Source organism: Struthio camelus, chromosome 3 (assembly GCF_040807025.1).
Source record: "Struthio camelus isolate bStrCam1 chromosome 3, bStrCam1.hap1, whole genome shotgun sequence".
Classification (NCBI taxonomy): Eukaryota; Metazoa; Chordata; class Aves; order Struthioniformes; family Struthionidae; genus Struthio; species Struthio camelus.
Window position 1 is genome coordinate 115228287 of NC_090944.1, and position 14273 is coordinate 115242559.

A 14273-nucleotide genomic window follows, 5' to 3' on the forward strand; every position below is an offset into this window, starting at 1 on the left:
TGGCTTGGCAATTAAATGCTAGCTCAACAGAGAGGAGAGGGAATAGCTTTGTCCTAATACCAAGGACTTGGCGACCCAAGAGTGCGCCCAGAAAGCCAGATTTACTCCAGATTTTCTTCCGTCAGGAGATTCTTTAAATTGTGCAGAGTGAGCCTGAAGCAGCTGACCACTTCATACCAAGGCTTCTCACCACCGACAGCGCTGGTGAGCTTATTTTCCTGGATTGCCATCCAATATGGCTGATGGAAGCACAGCAGATACTGCAAAATGGACAGAAACCATATATCAGAGCAGGCCTTGGTGGAGCTGCTCTCGTTCCTGTCCTGGAATGAAAGAGTCGGAAGAGAATTAGGGTAGGGTGCCCCAGACAGCCACACTTCCTGGGACAGGTAGACTGAGTCTGTGATGGAACCAAAGAGCTGAGCTTCAGTAAGGGATTTTTAGAGACTGCTGGACTAATCAGCTAACAATCCGGGTGGCTCATTGTCCTGCATGAACACTGGGTTTACCTTTATGGGTTCCCCAGTTTAGGACTGGTTTTGATCAATCTTTCAAAAAGTGTTAAGTTTTTCTGTTAAGTTTTTCCTAGTTTCCAGCCAGCTCATGTGGGACAGCTTCATGTGCAGGTCAGCCAAGGTTTCTGCTCTTCTTACTGAGCTGATCAGCCTCAGGAGATCTGACTCAAACTTGAGATCTGGGGATTTTAGGTTTTGGGACAGAGCAGTATAGTATCATAGAAACATTGGTTGGAAGAGAATTCTGGAGTTTATAAACCATGGGAACTCTGTCTCATGTTTCCAAGCTCCAAGAATGTAATTCAGCTGTAGCTCTTAATCCCTAATAACTGAGGAATCTGTAGGACTTCCTAGGAGTCACAGATAAGTTTAACTCTCAAATTCAGTTTGGTTTTAAATAAGATATTTGATTTCAAACAAAATGATTTTAGATTTTCCCTGCCATTGGAATAAAACAAATGCCTCATAATGGAATTACTTTTTTTTCCAGAACTTTTGCATTTCCTTTGCAACAAAAATTCTTGGTTTTCATCACTCAGACACTTATGAAACTGGTAGGTTCAGTGGCACAGTTTATGCTCTTTCCATACTCATCAGACGCTTTTTGTAGCAAATGTGACTTCTGCTGAGAGTAAAAAGAGTAAACGTCTTCCACTTCAGACATTTTCAGTACTGGGCTGGTCACTGAATCACTGTTTTCACTGTAGTTTCCTAAGTCATGCCACTTTCATGACTTTTAAAACAGTTCTGTTTAACTTCATCTCCACAAGAATGCTTATAATGATAACCTGTATCTCCCATGTTCCTGATCTCTGATGCACCTCAAGCTAATACTTCCAGTCTTAAGGCAGGGGATAGATAACATGTTTCCATCCTTTGACGAGAACTGAAAAATGGGCAGCTAGTATTAGCACGAGAGCACCAAAGATGCAGTCTTACTGTTTTAACAAAGCCAGCTATATGCTGGAGAGAGGACTGCTCAGGAGGCCTTGTGTCAGTTGTTTCTCTTTAACTTTTTTTACAAGATCATGCAATTTCAGCAGCAGTTTTGAATGCTATTCTGAATGTAAAGAGATACAGCTACTATTTCACAAAAATTGATGATTTTTCCCTAGGTAGCGCCAGAGGTGAACCTTGTGGAGACCTCACATATTCTTACAGTTCTTTACCCACCTGTCTTCATTAATTGCATGATTTTATCACGGCAGAATCAAGCTGCTTAAGATCTATATAACCCTGTATGAAACTATTACAATCCATCATAAAAAAAACATCATTGTTCAAGAAGTAGTAAAGAACTACAGTGCTGTCATGGCACAAATTAAAGTCTTTTTTCAAGTTTTTCCTGATCAAAGAATTGAACCTGATAGTTGAAAATTTGATATTACTTCCTAAACCCAGAAGCAAAAGCATTAAACTCTCCAACAAGAATAGCCCATAAGACAAAAAAATCCATGACTAGCTGTGCACCTCACTAGAAAGAATATTGCAGCTCCAAAAAGAAACCAACACTCTTATTTTTTCTTACACCTTGAAACAATTTGGTCCATCCCTCACAATCTGACAAATGAAAATCTTCTGATCTACTTTTGCCCACTCATAACACTAACAAAAGGCTGTTGCTATTGCATACTGGAAATGTACCTGCGCCAAGGATTTCCTTCGACACCAACATGTGATATGTAAAGTCTTTACCATTCTTGTCATTGGCTGTACTTATGACTGTACAGCATCATAAGTAATTCTGAAGAGCTGCAACAAGCTTGTGCAGAACTACATTCAGGTTTGCTATATCAGAAAATGTAGGAATATTGTATTTTTATGCTGTTTTATTAGAATTTTAGGTAGTAAAGCTATGACTAACAAAGGTCAGATACTAATGCACTGTTTTGGTGAGTTCAAATTTCTCTTGATGTAAAAACTCCATTTTAATTCAGGAATGTCTATTACACTGTCACTTCTGCACTGTAACAATGCTACCACTTGCAGTGCTTTATAAACCAGTTTTAAAGGTCATTAGAAGACTGTCTTATATGAAATACCTACAGCTAATTCAATGACACTTAATCAACTGCAACATTGGTAATTTTATGATATCTAACACAGCAAAAGTGCTAGACAATAAAAAAATAAAATAAAGTACAGAATACAATAAAATACAGAACAATAAAGTACGGAATTTAGAACCATACGATCATAAACCCTGGAATTTAAAATCCAAGATATACTTGAAGATATTCAGGCGGCAGTCCTGTACATTGCAGGTTTTCCGTCTTGTCTACATAGTCATTAATCCAAAGTGCTACAACACAGACATCTTATAAATGTTCAGATTGTCAAAAGAGCTAATTGTTTACACAGTGCTTCATCTGCAGTGCACTTATTCTGAAAATGAAACAAAGCACTGTATACTGTATTTCTTCTGTCTTTTCAGAATTAATCTGGGCAGCTGTTTGAATTTTCATCTTCAGTAGGTTTGCACATGCCTGCATCATTATGGAATGACCTATATTTTCTTCTTGCAGCCCATGAGTGAAACAGGTGGTATCCAACATAGATCATACATTTGGAAAGCAAGGATATATTTACAAGAGTGCATGCACAGAGAACTGGTAAGAAGTTGTATCAGAATGTGCATTTGTCAAACTTCTTGTGCGTTCTGATAAATTTCAAGGTTTTAAAAACACACCATACTTAGTAACTAGTAGTACCAATAGTGGGCGATGGTCATGGGGGAGAATTTTACATGAAAAGAAGAAAATACTGTAATCTTCTACTAAGCAGAAAATTAGTTTTGTCCTCAATATTATTCTACTAGGCTGGCAAAACTACCTTCTTTTACTTTGTATCTTTGAATATGCAAATACTAAACAGAAGCTAACCTGTCAGAAAAAAGTGCTTAGCTGATACATAGTATCTTTAAGTAAAGACAAATACTAAATTACAAAGGTGATTGCCATTTCGTAATTACAAAGTAGATTCCCAATTCCCAATTTCCCAATTACAAAGTAGATTGGCATACTAATAGCTAAAAGACAAAATTGATATTTGGTCCCATTTTCAGTCCTCACTTCCTCCAACTGAGAATCTTACATCATGACTTCTATTTGCACCAGGAGCCTTTTACTCATGTAGGCTTCTAAATGTAAAAAAAATCCAAACACAGCGCTACATTATTACTCAGCAGTATAAGAGCAATATTCTACTGCAGATGTCTAACATATAATATGCCTCTATGCATTCACTGTGGAAAAATAGATGCTAATCTTTTTACCATCTTGTAACATTTGATTTAAAATGTAAGTCTTCTGTGTAGAAAGGGTGTTTGCTCCCATGTAGGTCACTATAAAACAGAGAAGTAGGATATGCCTCTCAGCCTGGTGAATGAAGAAATCTAGGCCCATTCCACAGTAAATACTCTTTCCAGGGAAGGGGATGAATTCATTGCTTTCCATCAACGTTTTCTCCTTTCAAGAAAGGAAATGCAGGAAAGAATTTGCCTACACATTGAACATTGCAGGCTTCAGCCAACAGGTGGCGTTAAGGTGCAGCGTAATGTTCTCGTACAAAAAAATTATTAATTTATCAAAAACTATTTCAGCTGTTGTATACCTGATGCCCAGAGACACATGAAGCACTGAAGGAAATGAAAAATATAATGTCGATTATCAAGGAATTCAAAGGTCCAGGCGGTTCTGGAGTATACACATAGACAATAATTCTGAGTTTAGACCGGAAAACTAAACAAGCAATTCTTGTCTCAACCAACCATGCTGCTTAAGGCTATATATACGTTAAAGAGCCCCAGTGTCTGGGAGTTAGCATGCATTTGTGCAAACATGAATCAATTGTTAGTTAAAATTATCATCTACCATTATCTTAACCACACTTGGAATGATGCATATTTTTGCATCCAATGCTGCTCCAAAACACCTTCATCAAAAAAGAAGACAAATATTTCTAAACCAAACAAATGAAGCCAGACATGTTTTGAAAACAAAATAAAATTATACTCACATTTAACACTGGTATGCAAACTCCTTGGTGCAGATGAATCAACAGCAGCTGTATTAACAACAACAAAAAAAGTCCAGTCCAATGAAACACTGACATCACAAATAATCTGACTAAAATGGATAGGGATGGATTGGCCATCTCAGTGCTGAATTCACTGGGGAAATGTGGTACCAGTCTGCACAATGTCAGTGTTGTTCTGTGTATTTACAAACCACTAAATCGTATTGTTTCACTACCGGTCTATACTATTTTCTCCCTGTTCCCAGCCATTCTCTTGGCAGTCAGCTCTCATAAGCTACCTTAGCTTAACTGTAGTGAAGCGTGGTGGAGTCAGTTGAGTTATGCTATATGACACCAATTGAGGACTTGACAGCCTGTCTTTAGCCAGGTAAAAGCTTAGGATAAGTGCCTCTGCTGCACTGTTGCCGTTTCAGTATCAAATCCGGATATGGATTTCATGACTTTAGCCCATCTTTACGTATGTATGGAAATAAGAGCTAGTAAAGCTAGCTTTACTAACTTTTTTTTTAGTTTTCAAGTTAAGAAAAGCTGTCTATATTTTGTATCAGCAACTATTGCTACCCAGAAAGTTTGTATTTTAGGGCTGGATGGTACAGCTGCTATCAGTCAGGGGAAACTGTAAAGATACGCTGTAACAGGGAGATTCAGTTTGTCCCTAAGCTCAAAGTCATCAGTTCTTCATCACCCTTCTAGCAATAAAAGTTTTTGATTAGATGATTACATAGGCAGTTTTGCACACAGCCTCTTCTGCTATTTGGTAATTCACTTTTCATTTTAAAAGGTTAAATCAGATGAACCAAGGTGAATCAAGGAACCAAGCCCTGTCACTCCACTGCTGCACACCCTTCAGTAAGTCCATACAGAGATAGGATGGACCTTGATAGAGTTATGTGCATGATTCCATATACCTGAGCACAGCTGCAGTATGTGGGGAAATACTATTCTTGACTATTGAGGAAAAAGTAATCACTTAGGAGAAGTTCAGCATTCCAGTTTCATTTGAAGGACAGTGGCTACATTTTCATCCAAGACAGCTGAGTGGCTATTGCTAAATGTTACAGTAAATTTGAGCTTGTGCAAGTGTTCCAAATGATGTTTCACATATGCAGGAGTATTTGCCTTCTAGCTGCTGACTGAAGTGAGTCCAGATAGGTTTATTTCAAAAAGATTTGAGAATGTTTAGAAGGCTATTGGAGAAGGCCTTTAGACAATCCTGATCAGATTTTTCAGAGGCACAAAATCCTATTATCTCTCTCCTCCAAGGATGTTTGGAACATGTGGCAGCTCAGCCCTTCTGAGTATCAAGATACACAGAAGAGAACCTGGATGCTTTATCATCCCTTTGGAAGTGGGCCCTTGAGAACTGGTATTACGAAAATAGCTGTGTGAGTATGTTATATCATTAAGGAGAACATCTGTGTTAAGCTTTCACTTTACAAGAGGATGTCCTTGCAGTATTATAGTTTTTAACATTTCTCTGAAAGTTTAGCCCCACAAGGAGAGCCTGTAAGGAATGATGAAGCATTATAATAAGTAGAGTATGTGTTCTAATATTAGAGGTTCTTGCTCTAATATACTCCAAATTTAACTTCCGAGAACTATAACTTCAGATAGTGAAACACCTGAGAATTAGAGAATTTAGCAACCACTGTGAGAAAATCTTTCCAACTTGACTGAATTCTGCTACAGACAAGCAGGACTGACATTTGAAAGAAGAAAATTGAAACCTGCTTGGAAACAAAGTACCTGCCTTTTATGCTAAGAATTTCTTCTGTATATTTTCTTTTGATCTTTAAAATACAACAGATAAAAAGATTTAAAAAACACCTTTGAGGTTTTTTCTTCCTTTTACTTTTGGAACCTTACTCCCTCAGACATCACTAAACCAAGATGTCTGGCTTCCCCGGTTGATAATAAAACAAGTTGCAATTATATTTATATTAATTATATTTCTATACTGTATCTGTATGTTTAAGAGCAAAGCACCAGGATTTGAGTTCTGCAGTCCTAAGTGTTCACTGTTTCTATGACATTAGCCATGCAAGAGCAAAAGTCAGTTAAGTACAACCGGGTGTATACCAGCAACCCAGCCTCAATCCCCCAAACGAGCAGGATGGTAATGAACTGTAGCAAGCAGCATGCAACTTTTAAATGGTGGTTCTGATTCCATGATGAAATGATTCACTGGATTTGAGCCAGGTAGTTTAAGACAGACCACTTGGCATTGGAAAGTGCTGAAAGGATTGGGCTCCTGGGGAAAGATGGTAGCAGCAGCTATTTGATCTATTGTTCAACAGGTATGGGCTGTTATAAGGCTCACTCCATGTTATCAGTGAATTGTTTGTTTAGGAAGCCTGGGAACCCAAGGACTCGCAGTAACATAACTATAGTTATGACCACTCACTCCAACTGTTTCAATCTGCACCCGATGCATCCGGAACTTTACATAGCTCCAGACAAGACCAGAGACCAGGTAGAGGAAATTTCTTAATTCCAAATTCTCCTCCTAGCAGTTTGCAACTGTTTACAGAAGAGATAGCATATGAAGATCTCTCTCAAACAAAACTTTGAGTTTGCATGCTAAGGGAATTTTCCTCTAGGATTTTTAGTACCATTCCTGTAACCTTCTAGATTTCTAAAGCAGTACTCTCACTGCTGCTCTTCCAATGGGTTTTCCCTATTAAACACATACACAGGCTAGCTCTAATTTTTCCTTTCTTATTAGTCAAATGCCATAGACATCTAAACACCAGGAAACCATTATTAAAATAAGGCAGGGAATTAATTAGTATTTCTCTTCCTGGCAGGAACTTGTCATTCTGGGGAACAGTTTGACCCTGTAGACTTTGAGAGAGCCTGTAGTCTCTCAACAGCTAGGACTGCTTTTCCCAAGACAAGGTTACAGCTCCAACTAAGTGTTCTACATATTTCCTCTTTTAGCACATACTATATCATGCTTCAATTTTAAATTCTACTTCATCTGTTGAGTTAATGAGCAGGAGGTGGGTGGGTAGGGAAAGAAAGGGGGAGAAATTCAGCAGCCAGCCCAAAGTGAGGGCAATCAGCATAGCTTTTACTATGATTTTAGCTACCAGCCACATGGATGTTGTCATCATTAAAGATTTTACAAACCTTTGGCAGACATCAGTTTCTTGTAATGAGCAGCCATATGATCTTGAATGATGTACTGATTTGAGAGCCTACAGGAAGATCCGGGAGAAAAAGCTGCAAGAGGGAAAAAAACTTTTTTCATTAAATGGGCAAGAAATGTTGCAGGCAGTAATAGCTCTAAAAACATGTAAATATTTATCCTCTCCTGCTTGCAGTAAAATGAAGTCAGTCAACGTTCTTTCTTCAATTTATTTCAAAAAGTAACATGATAAACCTAGGTAAAAACTGTATATGAATATCTTACAGCTTGGTAATAGCAGGCCTATTTCTACCACTCTATTGTGAAGAAAAATGGACTGAATCTAAACAAAGACAGAACTAGGCCCAGAAAATAACCCCAAATGTAGAACAGAAATGTATTATGCACAAAGTGAACATGACACTTGTCTGAATCTCTAACCTACAAGACTTGGAAAATTGCAAGAAATCTGTCTCTGTATCTGACGAAAGTGTCAATATATGGGTTCAGAGAGTTCATTAACCTAATGAAAAAGACAAGAAACACATAAGCATTCATTTCCTTTAAATTTTAAACTGGTAGTGAGGCTGAGATGCATCATTCTACTTCAACCTGTTTCTGAACAAAATTCCATTTCTGGATTCTTTCTCAAACCATCAGACAGGATTTGTAGATGGAAACCTGTTAGCAAATAATATTAAAAAATAAACAGAATAATGGAGACTAGAAATCTAACTTGCTTTTGGCCTTTCATCCACACATGTAGGACAGTCCTTACACTGAGACAGTCAGTCCAACCCATTCAGATATGGCTTTGTGACAGAATGAAGTAAATGACTGAGTGTTCCATCCTTCATGTCCCTAATGTACCATACTAGTTAATGCCTTAGTTTCAAACTCTGTATTGAATTTTGAAAGAAGAGGAGGCATTGGGTTGAGAGGCTGGGAATTATTCTTTCTAACCTTGATGTGGCTGCTTTTTGGCTGTGTTGCTTTTTCTTGTCTAAATCTCTTGCCTACCAAGTGAGAAAGTGCTACAAACTATTTTTCACTGCCAGGGAGTGTGATGATATTCAATTTATTTTGTCATCTTTTGGAGAAAGAGAGAGTGGGATAGAAGACCTAATACCATATTTCTTTGCTTTGTTTAGTATTAGGTAATAATGTGTTCCTTCGAGTAGCTAGAGGTCTCCTAGACGGGCATCAGCATGAAGTTCTGCTTTCAATAGGCTGTCCGGGTACAGCATCACATCCCAGCACGATCAGCTGCAGAAGGCTAGTGTTAACTCACCTCCGGGACCATCAGTTCTGATTGCTCATGGAACATGTAAGCACAGTCAGAGTGTTTACACCACCATGTAAACACATGTAGAGACATCAATAGAAATAATGACTGTATACTTGTTATAAAACAATGGAGAAAGTGCAGAATGCTGACCAACTGCATCTCTGTCTTGCCACAATGAAATTCAGTTGGACAGGTACCACAATGGGATCTGATATTTGAAGCAGACAAATACAAAGTTCATAAACTTAGTAATCATGAGCATTTACGATGAGTTCAATTTCAATCAGTAACACCACTCATAGGTGTTAGTACCACACAACAGAATTCAAATAGTTAAAATAGTTCCACTCTGTTTAAAAGATTTTATGTTTTTTTCCACGATAAATCTTTTTTTCACAAGTTTGTTTTCATGAGTTTTCATGAGTTTTTCATGAGTTTTGCCAATTCTTCTGTAAACTCCAGCTGGCAGAAGTAACTGGACCAAGCTCTTTAGTAAATATCCAGCAACATCCCTAGCTGGTGTAAAGTGTGGCAGCTCTGCTGAGTTCAAGTAATAGCAATACCCTAAATCACAACAAATACAGAGTCTTGTCTCTAAGGAGAAGAAAGTATTAGTTTGGGAAATGCCTCAAATCCTTCACTGATCTGCAATGACAGCCTTATTTCAATATATGCAATGAAAAAGAGAGCAAGATAGAACAATGTGATAATCCAAACAATATCAGAGGATTAAAACTGGATGGAAAATCCATTTATAAAAATAACATTCTTCTCAAAATGAATTACAGCCCTGAATTTGAAATGCTGAAGATACACAAGGCAGTAGTAGTTTAATTTAATTTTTTGTCTTTCATAAAATCTAACTCTGTCTTGGGTCCAGAAAATTACTAACATTGTGCAACAAACTACATTGTGGTTATTCCTATGTAAGAAAGAAAAAGCAAGGTCTCTTCTTTGCCAGCAGCTTTCTGTTGATCCTTGGCAAGTCACTCAGCCTCCCTCTGTGTCTCAATCTCTCCTCTGAAAAGAGGATATAAGAACACATCTATATCTCAAAGGAGATGTTGTGAGGATAAAAAACATTAAAATGAGGGGGTCATCTAAATATCACAAAAAAGACTGCAGAGAGAGCGGTCTTATTTGAGCTCACTGGCAAATTCCCACTTATTAACAGATTTTCATTTTATTTTACATCTTTGCATAACATGTTAAAATGAGGGAAACTGTTAGAAACACCCTAGGAATTTTGTTAGCCTTGTATGAAGCTATGTTGATATAATATGGGTCAAAGACCTGTCACTTCAAACCCAAACAGTCCTTTTGTGTGCTGTAAAGATAAGCAGATTTCTCAAGCTCACGTTTGAACAGAGTCAAATTTCTGAATTTTCTGGTGTCCAATGTAGGACTGACTTATACGAAACGTTCAGCCAGTTGCTTTACTCGAGCTTTCAAAATTTAAGAATTCCAACATTTTCTACATATGAGTGGAGATTTACCTATAGGAATTCTAATAAAAAGCTTCCTGCTTCTGCTAAATCTTTCTATAACTTTGAGTACTATTGTATCTTCATGATCTTGTTTACACCTTGCTTCTACATACCAGGAAAGGTCTCCAGGAAACACAGATCCACAAATGAGCTATAAAGAACAGTGACAACTCTCTCAGCAGTGACTCTTTTTATTTCTTATTTTGTAATGACTTTCTAGTAATTTATTATAGCCTTCAATGTATAGTTGTGTGATGACTAATTTACCTAGTTTCCACTGATTGAATTGCAACAGATTATTTCTACAAATCATGTCTGGAGGTTCTATCATGTCCAGAAATATAATCTTATATCATAAATCCAGTAGTAGCAGTATTAAAGTTTGACTGATACACAATGACAGTGATAAAACGTGTCTTTTCCATGTAGCTGAAAAACAAGAATACACTTTGAAAAACACAAGAGGTGACTTTGCTCCTCACCGGACTGTTAATTGAAAGCCGTTACTTCTGGCTTCTTATACAAGTCAAGAACATTTCAACTAGTTTACTCTTTTTCAAAAGACAACTGTAACTGCAGTGTGGCTATACTGACACACATAAAGATTATCTTTATACCACTACCAACTGCTCTTTCCTGCAAGTGGAAATTTCACAACATGGTGGACAAAATTACATGTATATATAATCAACATATAAAAATTATGCTTAGTGATAATCAATACCTCATCTACTGACAGCCTCAAAAGCTTGAAAATATGAAATTCTTATCCACCCATCACATTACTAGTAAGTGGAAGCCAGCTCTGCAATGTGCTTGGCTTTGCCTTTTGTGAATTGATAGAAGGGAAATATCCTCTAGCAAAGCAAGGAAACAGCTACCTAGTACTGGAAGCAATTACGGTCCTGCATCTGTTTGTTTGCATCCATCTTGTGTTTAGAGCCTAAATTTGGAGGGGAGAGGGACCACCTCTTCACTCTGTGTGTTTCATGCTTAATAAGGCAGAATATTTGCCCTTGGCTATGGTCCCAGGTGCTTGCCTCGGTACAGATAATATACAATAGCCAATGAGACGATCTCCTAGTGCAGTGGCCTAGACAATGACAAATGTGTTGTAGATCCTCTTCTTTGGTTCGTTCAGCTGCATAATTAGCCCGAGCTGCTCTCCTACAGGTAAGTACTTCTCCATATTTTCAGCTAGAGGAAGCACTAGCAGGCATTGAGTTTTGGCTTCTGCTTTGAGCATCTAACAGAGGTGTGTCTCTGTTACTGTTCCCTGCAGAGAATATATATATATCACTTTGTATAGGTAACCAGCATGACAGACTGCTGCGATGGGAACACAGCAGCTGTCCTTGTCTCTGTCCTTCTGGGTTCCTTTGGCATGGTGAGGAGAGGAGGAAGGTAGGATAACACCCTGTAGGTCCCAAAATGCAGCACTTTACACTCAGAGAGTGAAGTGCCTGACTGTGCCTGGACTTTGTACAAAGCAGATAAAAATGAGGGGGATTTTTTGTCTGCTTCCAAGCTATATGGATCTGGAGAAGGTATGGTGGAACAGCATTTCTGAGAAGGGAAGTTGCGGGCAGCAGAATGACTTTCTATGGGTCTTCTACAGCTGCTTGGTAAAGATCCTGAAAAGGAAAGCTGGTTGCATTAATTAAGCAGATGAGATTTTTGTAGTAACAGGTATTATAAGTACTGATCTGCTTTATATTGTTTCAATGATAAAAATTTGTACCTGTAATAAAATCATAAAATTGAAGTTGTGATTCCAACATTGGAGCACGCAGGCACCCCTCAAGTAATAATCTGAATACTTACGGCTACTTTTGAGACTCATGTGTCCTCTGAAAGGCCCCATCAGAGAGTATGTAGGCACCATGGCTATCACGGTTACCCTTGGTAAGGAAAGAAAACATACTGGTAACATATTAAGGAAGTATTAGGAAGTATGATTATTATCTCCTAGCTCTGTGGGTATTACAGAAGAGTCCTCTCCTGGCCAGAACGCTCTGCTACAACTGACATAGGTATTAAAAGGCTGGCACTTTTGAGTTTACTTTCCCTGTCAGATTATTTTTGTTTGTTTTGAGCCCTACCAATTAGTATGACCTTTTTGACCAGACACTATGAGAGAAAATTCCCTGTTACAACAGCATCTACAGGGCAGTTTTCTGCAGGCCACAAAAATGAGCCATGACATTGCGCAAATGTCACATATTTTGCAATCTGGAAGACCGCCTTTGCTAAACATAAATCTTTCAGGCAAAAGAGCGAGCAGCTCAGCATGTTACTGTGCTGCTTGTGCCCAGGGGAAGTAGTAGGAAAAAAAAACATAGCATAAAAAGATTTTCTAAAGATACTTTACCAAATAATATAGGCTCAGAGCACAGAAGCCAGACATAGAAAAGCCAGACACTACTCAACAAAGCAAGCAAACAAGTCCCCTCTAACTTCAAATAAAGGGCAAGCTGCAAGTACAGAAATTCCAGATACACTGAATTCTATCAGTATGAGGAAGATATGTCCCACTGCTGACAGTTGAATTCATCTCAGAAGAGCTACGGGAAAAATTTTACAGTAGGCCGTAAGTGCTTAAGGGGCCAAGTCTCAATTTCAAAAGTAAAGGTTCCTGTGCTAAGAGTTTTAGACTCTAGGAACCTTTACTTTTGTTCTCGTGCACACATCTGAAGGCAACTTCTGGCTTTCAAAGGCATTGCCGCAACTTTACTAACCTTGTGTTATACAGCTACAACCAAAACCTACAGGGCAGAACTTTAGAAAGTGACTATGGGTTTCAGATCTTGATTTGGTGACAACTGAGAAAGAATCGTTTTTTCAGTGTGTGCATTCTCAGCCTTTTCTGAAATTCAGGCCCACTGCTGATAACTTAGTTTTACGCAAAATCACCTGTCTTGGACAGCCTTCTTAAAGATAAAAGATGCAGAGAATATCATAACTGTGTCCTCAGAAAACAAAAGCTAGAAAGGCTATGAAAAGTACTTTTTTCGATCAAATTCTGCCACCTGAAACCATAGGCTTAAAACAAACACACTTTGAAATAAACAGGAACTATATGAGCCAATTTTATTCCTTTTCCTCTATGCTCATATTTGTAATTGTCATGTGTCCCTAAGTTAATATAATCATCAAAAGGTCAGGTTTTTTTTTATATCTTATGAAAACATCCCTCTGCAGTTACAACACAATATGGGCAACTCATAGTAGAAACAAGCAGAACAACTGGATTATACCTTTATATACTGGCTTAAGGCTTAACAATGTATGATTTTAGCTGCACGTTACCATACATTACTAATAATCATTTGGACTTCTTACTTTCTTTTGAAATATATTATCTCTGGCTAATTCCTCACTTCTTTTGGCTTGTATTTTTTATGTCAACTATTGTGAAAGGCATGACAGATATAAGGATATTATACCGAAGAAAACTGTTACTAATGGGCAATTTTGGAACGGAATTGCTCAGCAATTACTTCACCATGATTTCAAGTGGAAAAACATCATGGGAAACTGCTCTGAATGAGGACTAGATAAAAACGGAACAAACATATATCGTAAGTTGCAACTATTTGACCCTAATACATTTAATTTGGTACGTGCATGCAATGTGTAATATATGACTTAGGTGATAAACAATTGTTATGATTGAATAGATTCCCAATAACGGCAGGCCTTTAAGCAACTAGTCACCTGTTTTTGCATTCAATGTACTTACTCATGTGATCTTGCTGCTGCTGCTGCTGTTAGAACTCTGGTGACTTCCTGAGGTCTCAAACAGCTCGCGGTCC

At 38.0% G+C, this 14273-nt stretch overlaps 1 protein-coding gene across 1 annotated transcript in view; it reads right to left on the bottom strand.

Annotated features, from left to right (window-relative positions):
- Positions 1-14273, bottom strand: part of LOC104140353 (spermatogenesis-associated protein 7-like) — a 41982-nt gene extending 27709 nt beyond the window's left edge. The window contains exons 1-4 of the mRNA XM_068939834.1: positions 14201-14273; positions 12283-12359; positions 7686-7778; positions 4533-4580 (exon numbers count right to left, since the gene is read on the bottom strand). Of these exons, the coding sequence (XP_068795935.1) occupies positions 4533-4580; positions 7686-7778; positions 12283-12343 (202 nt within the window). The 5' untranslated portion in view covers positions 12344-12359; positions 14201-14273. The remainder of the gene's footprint in view (positions 1-4532; positions 4581-7685; positions 7779-12282; positions 12360-14200) is intronic.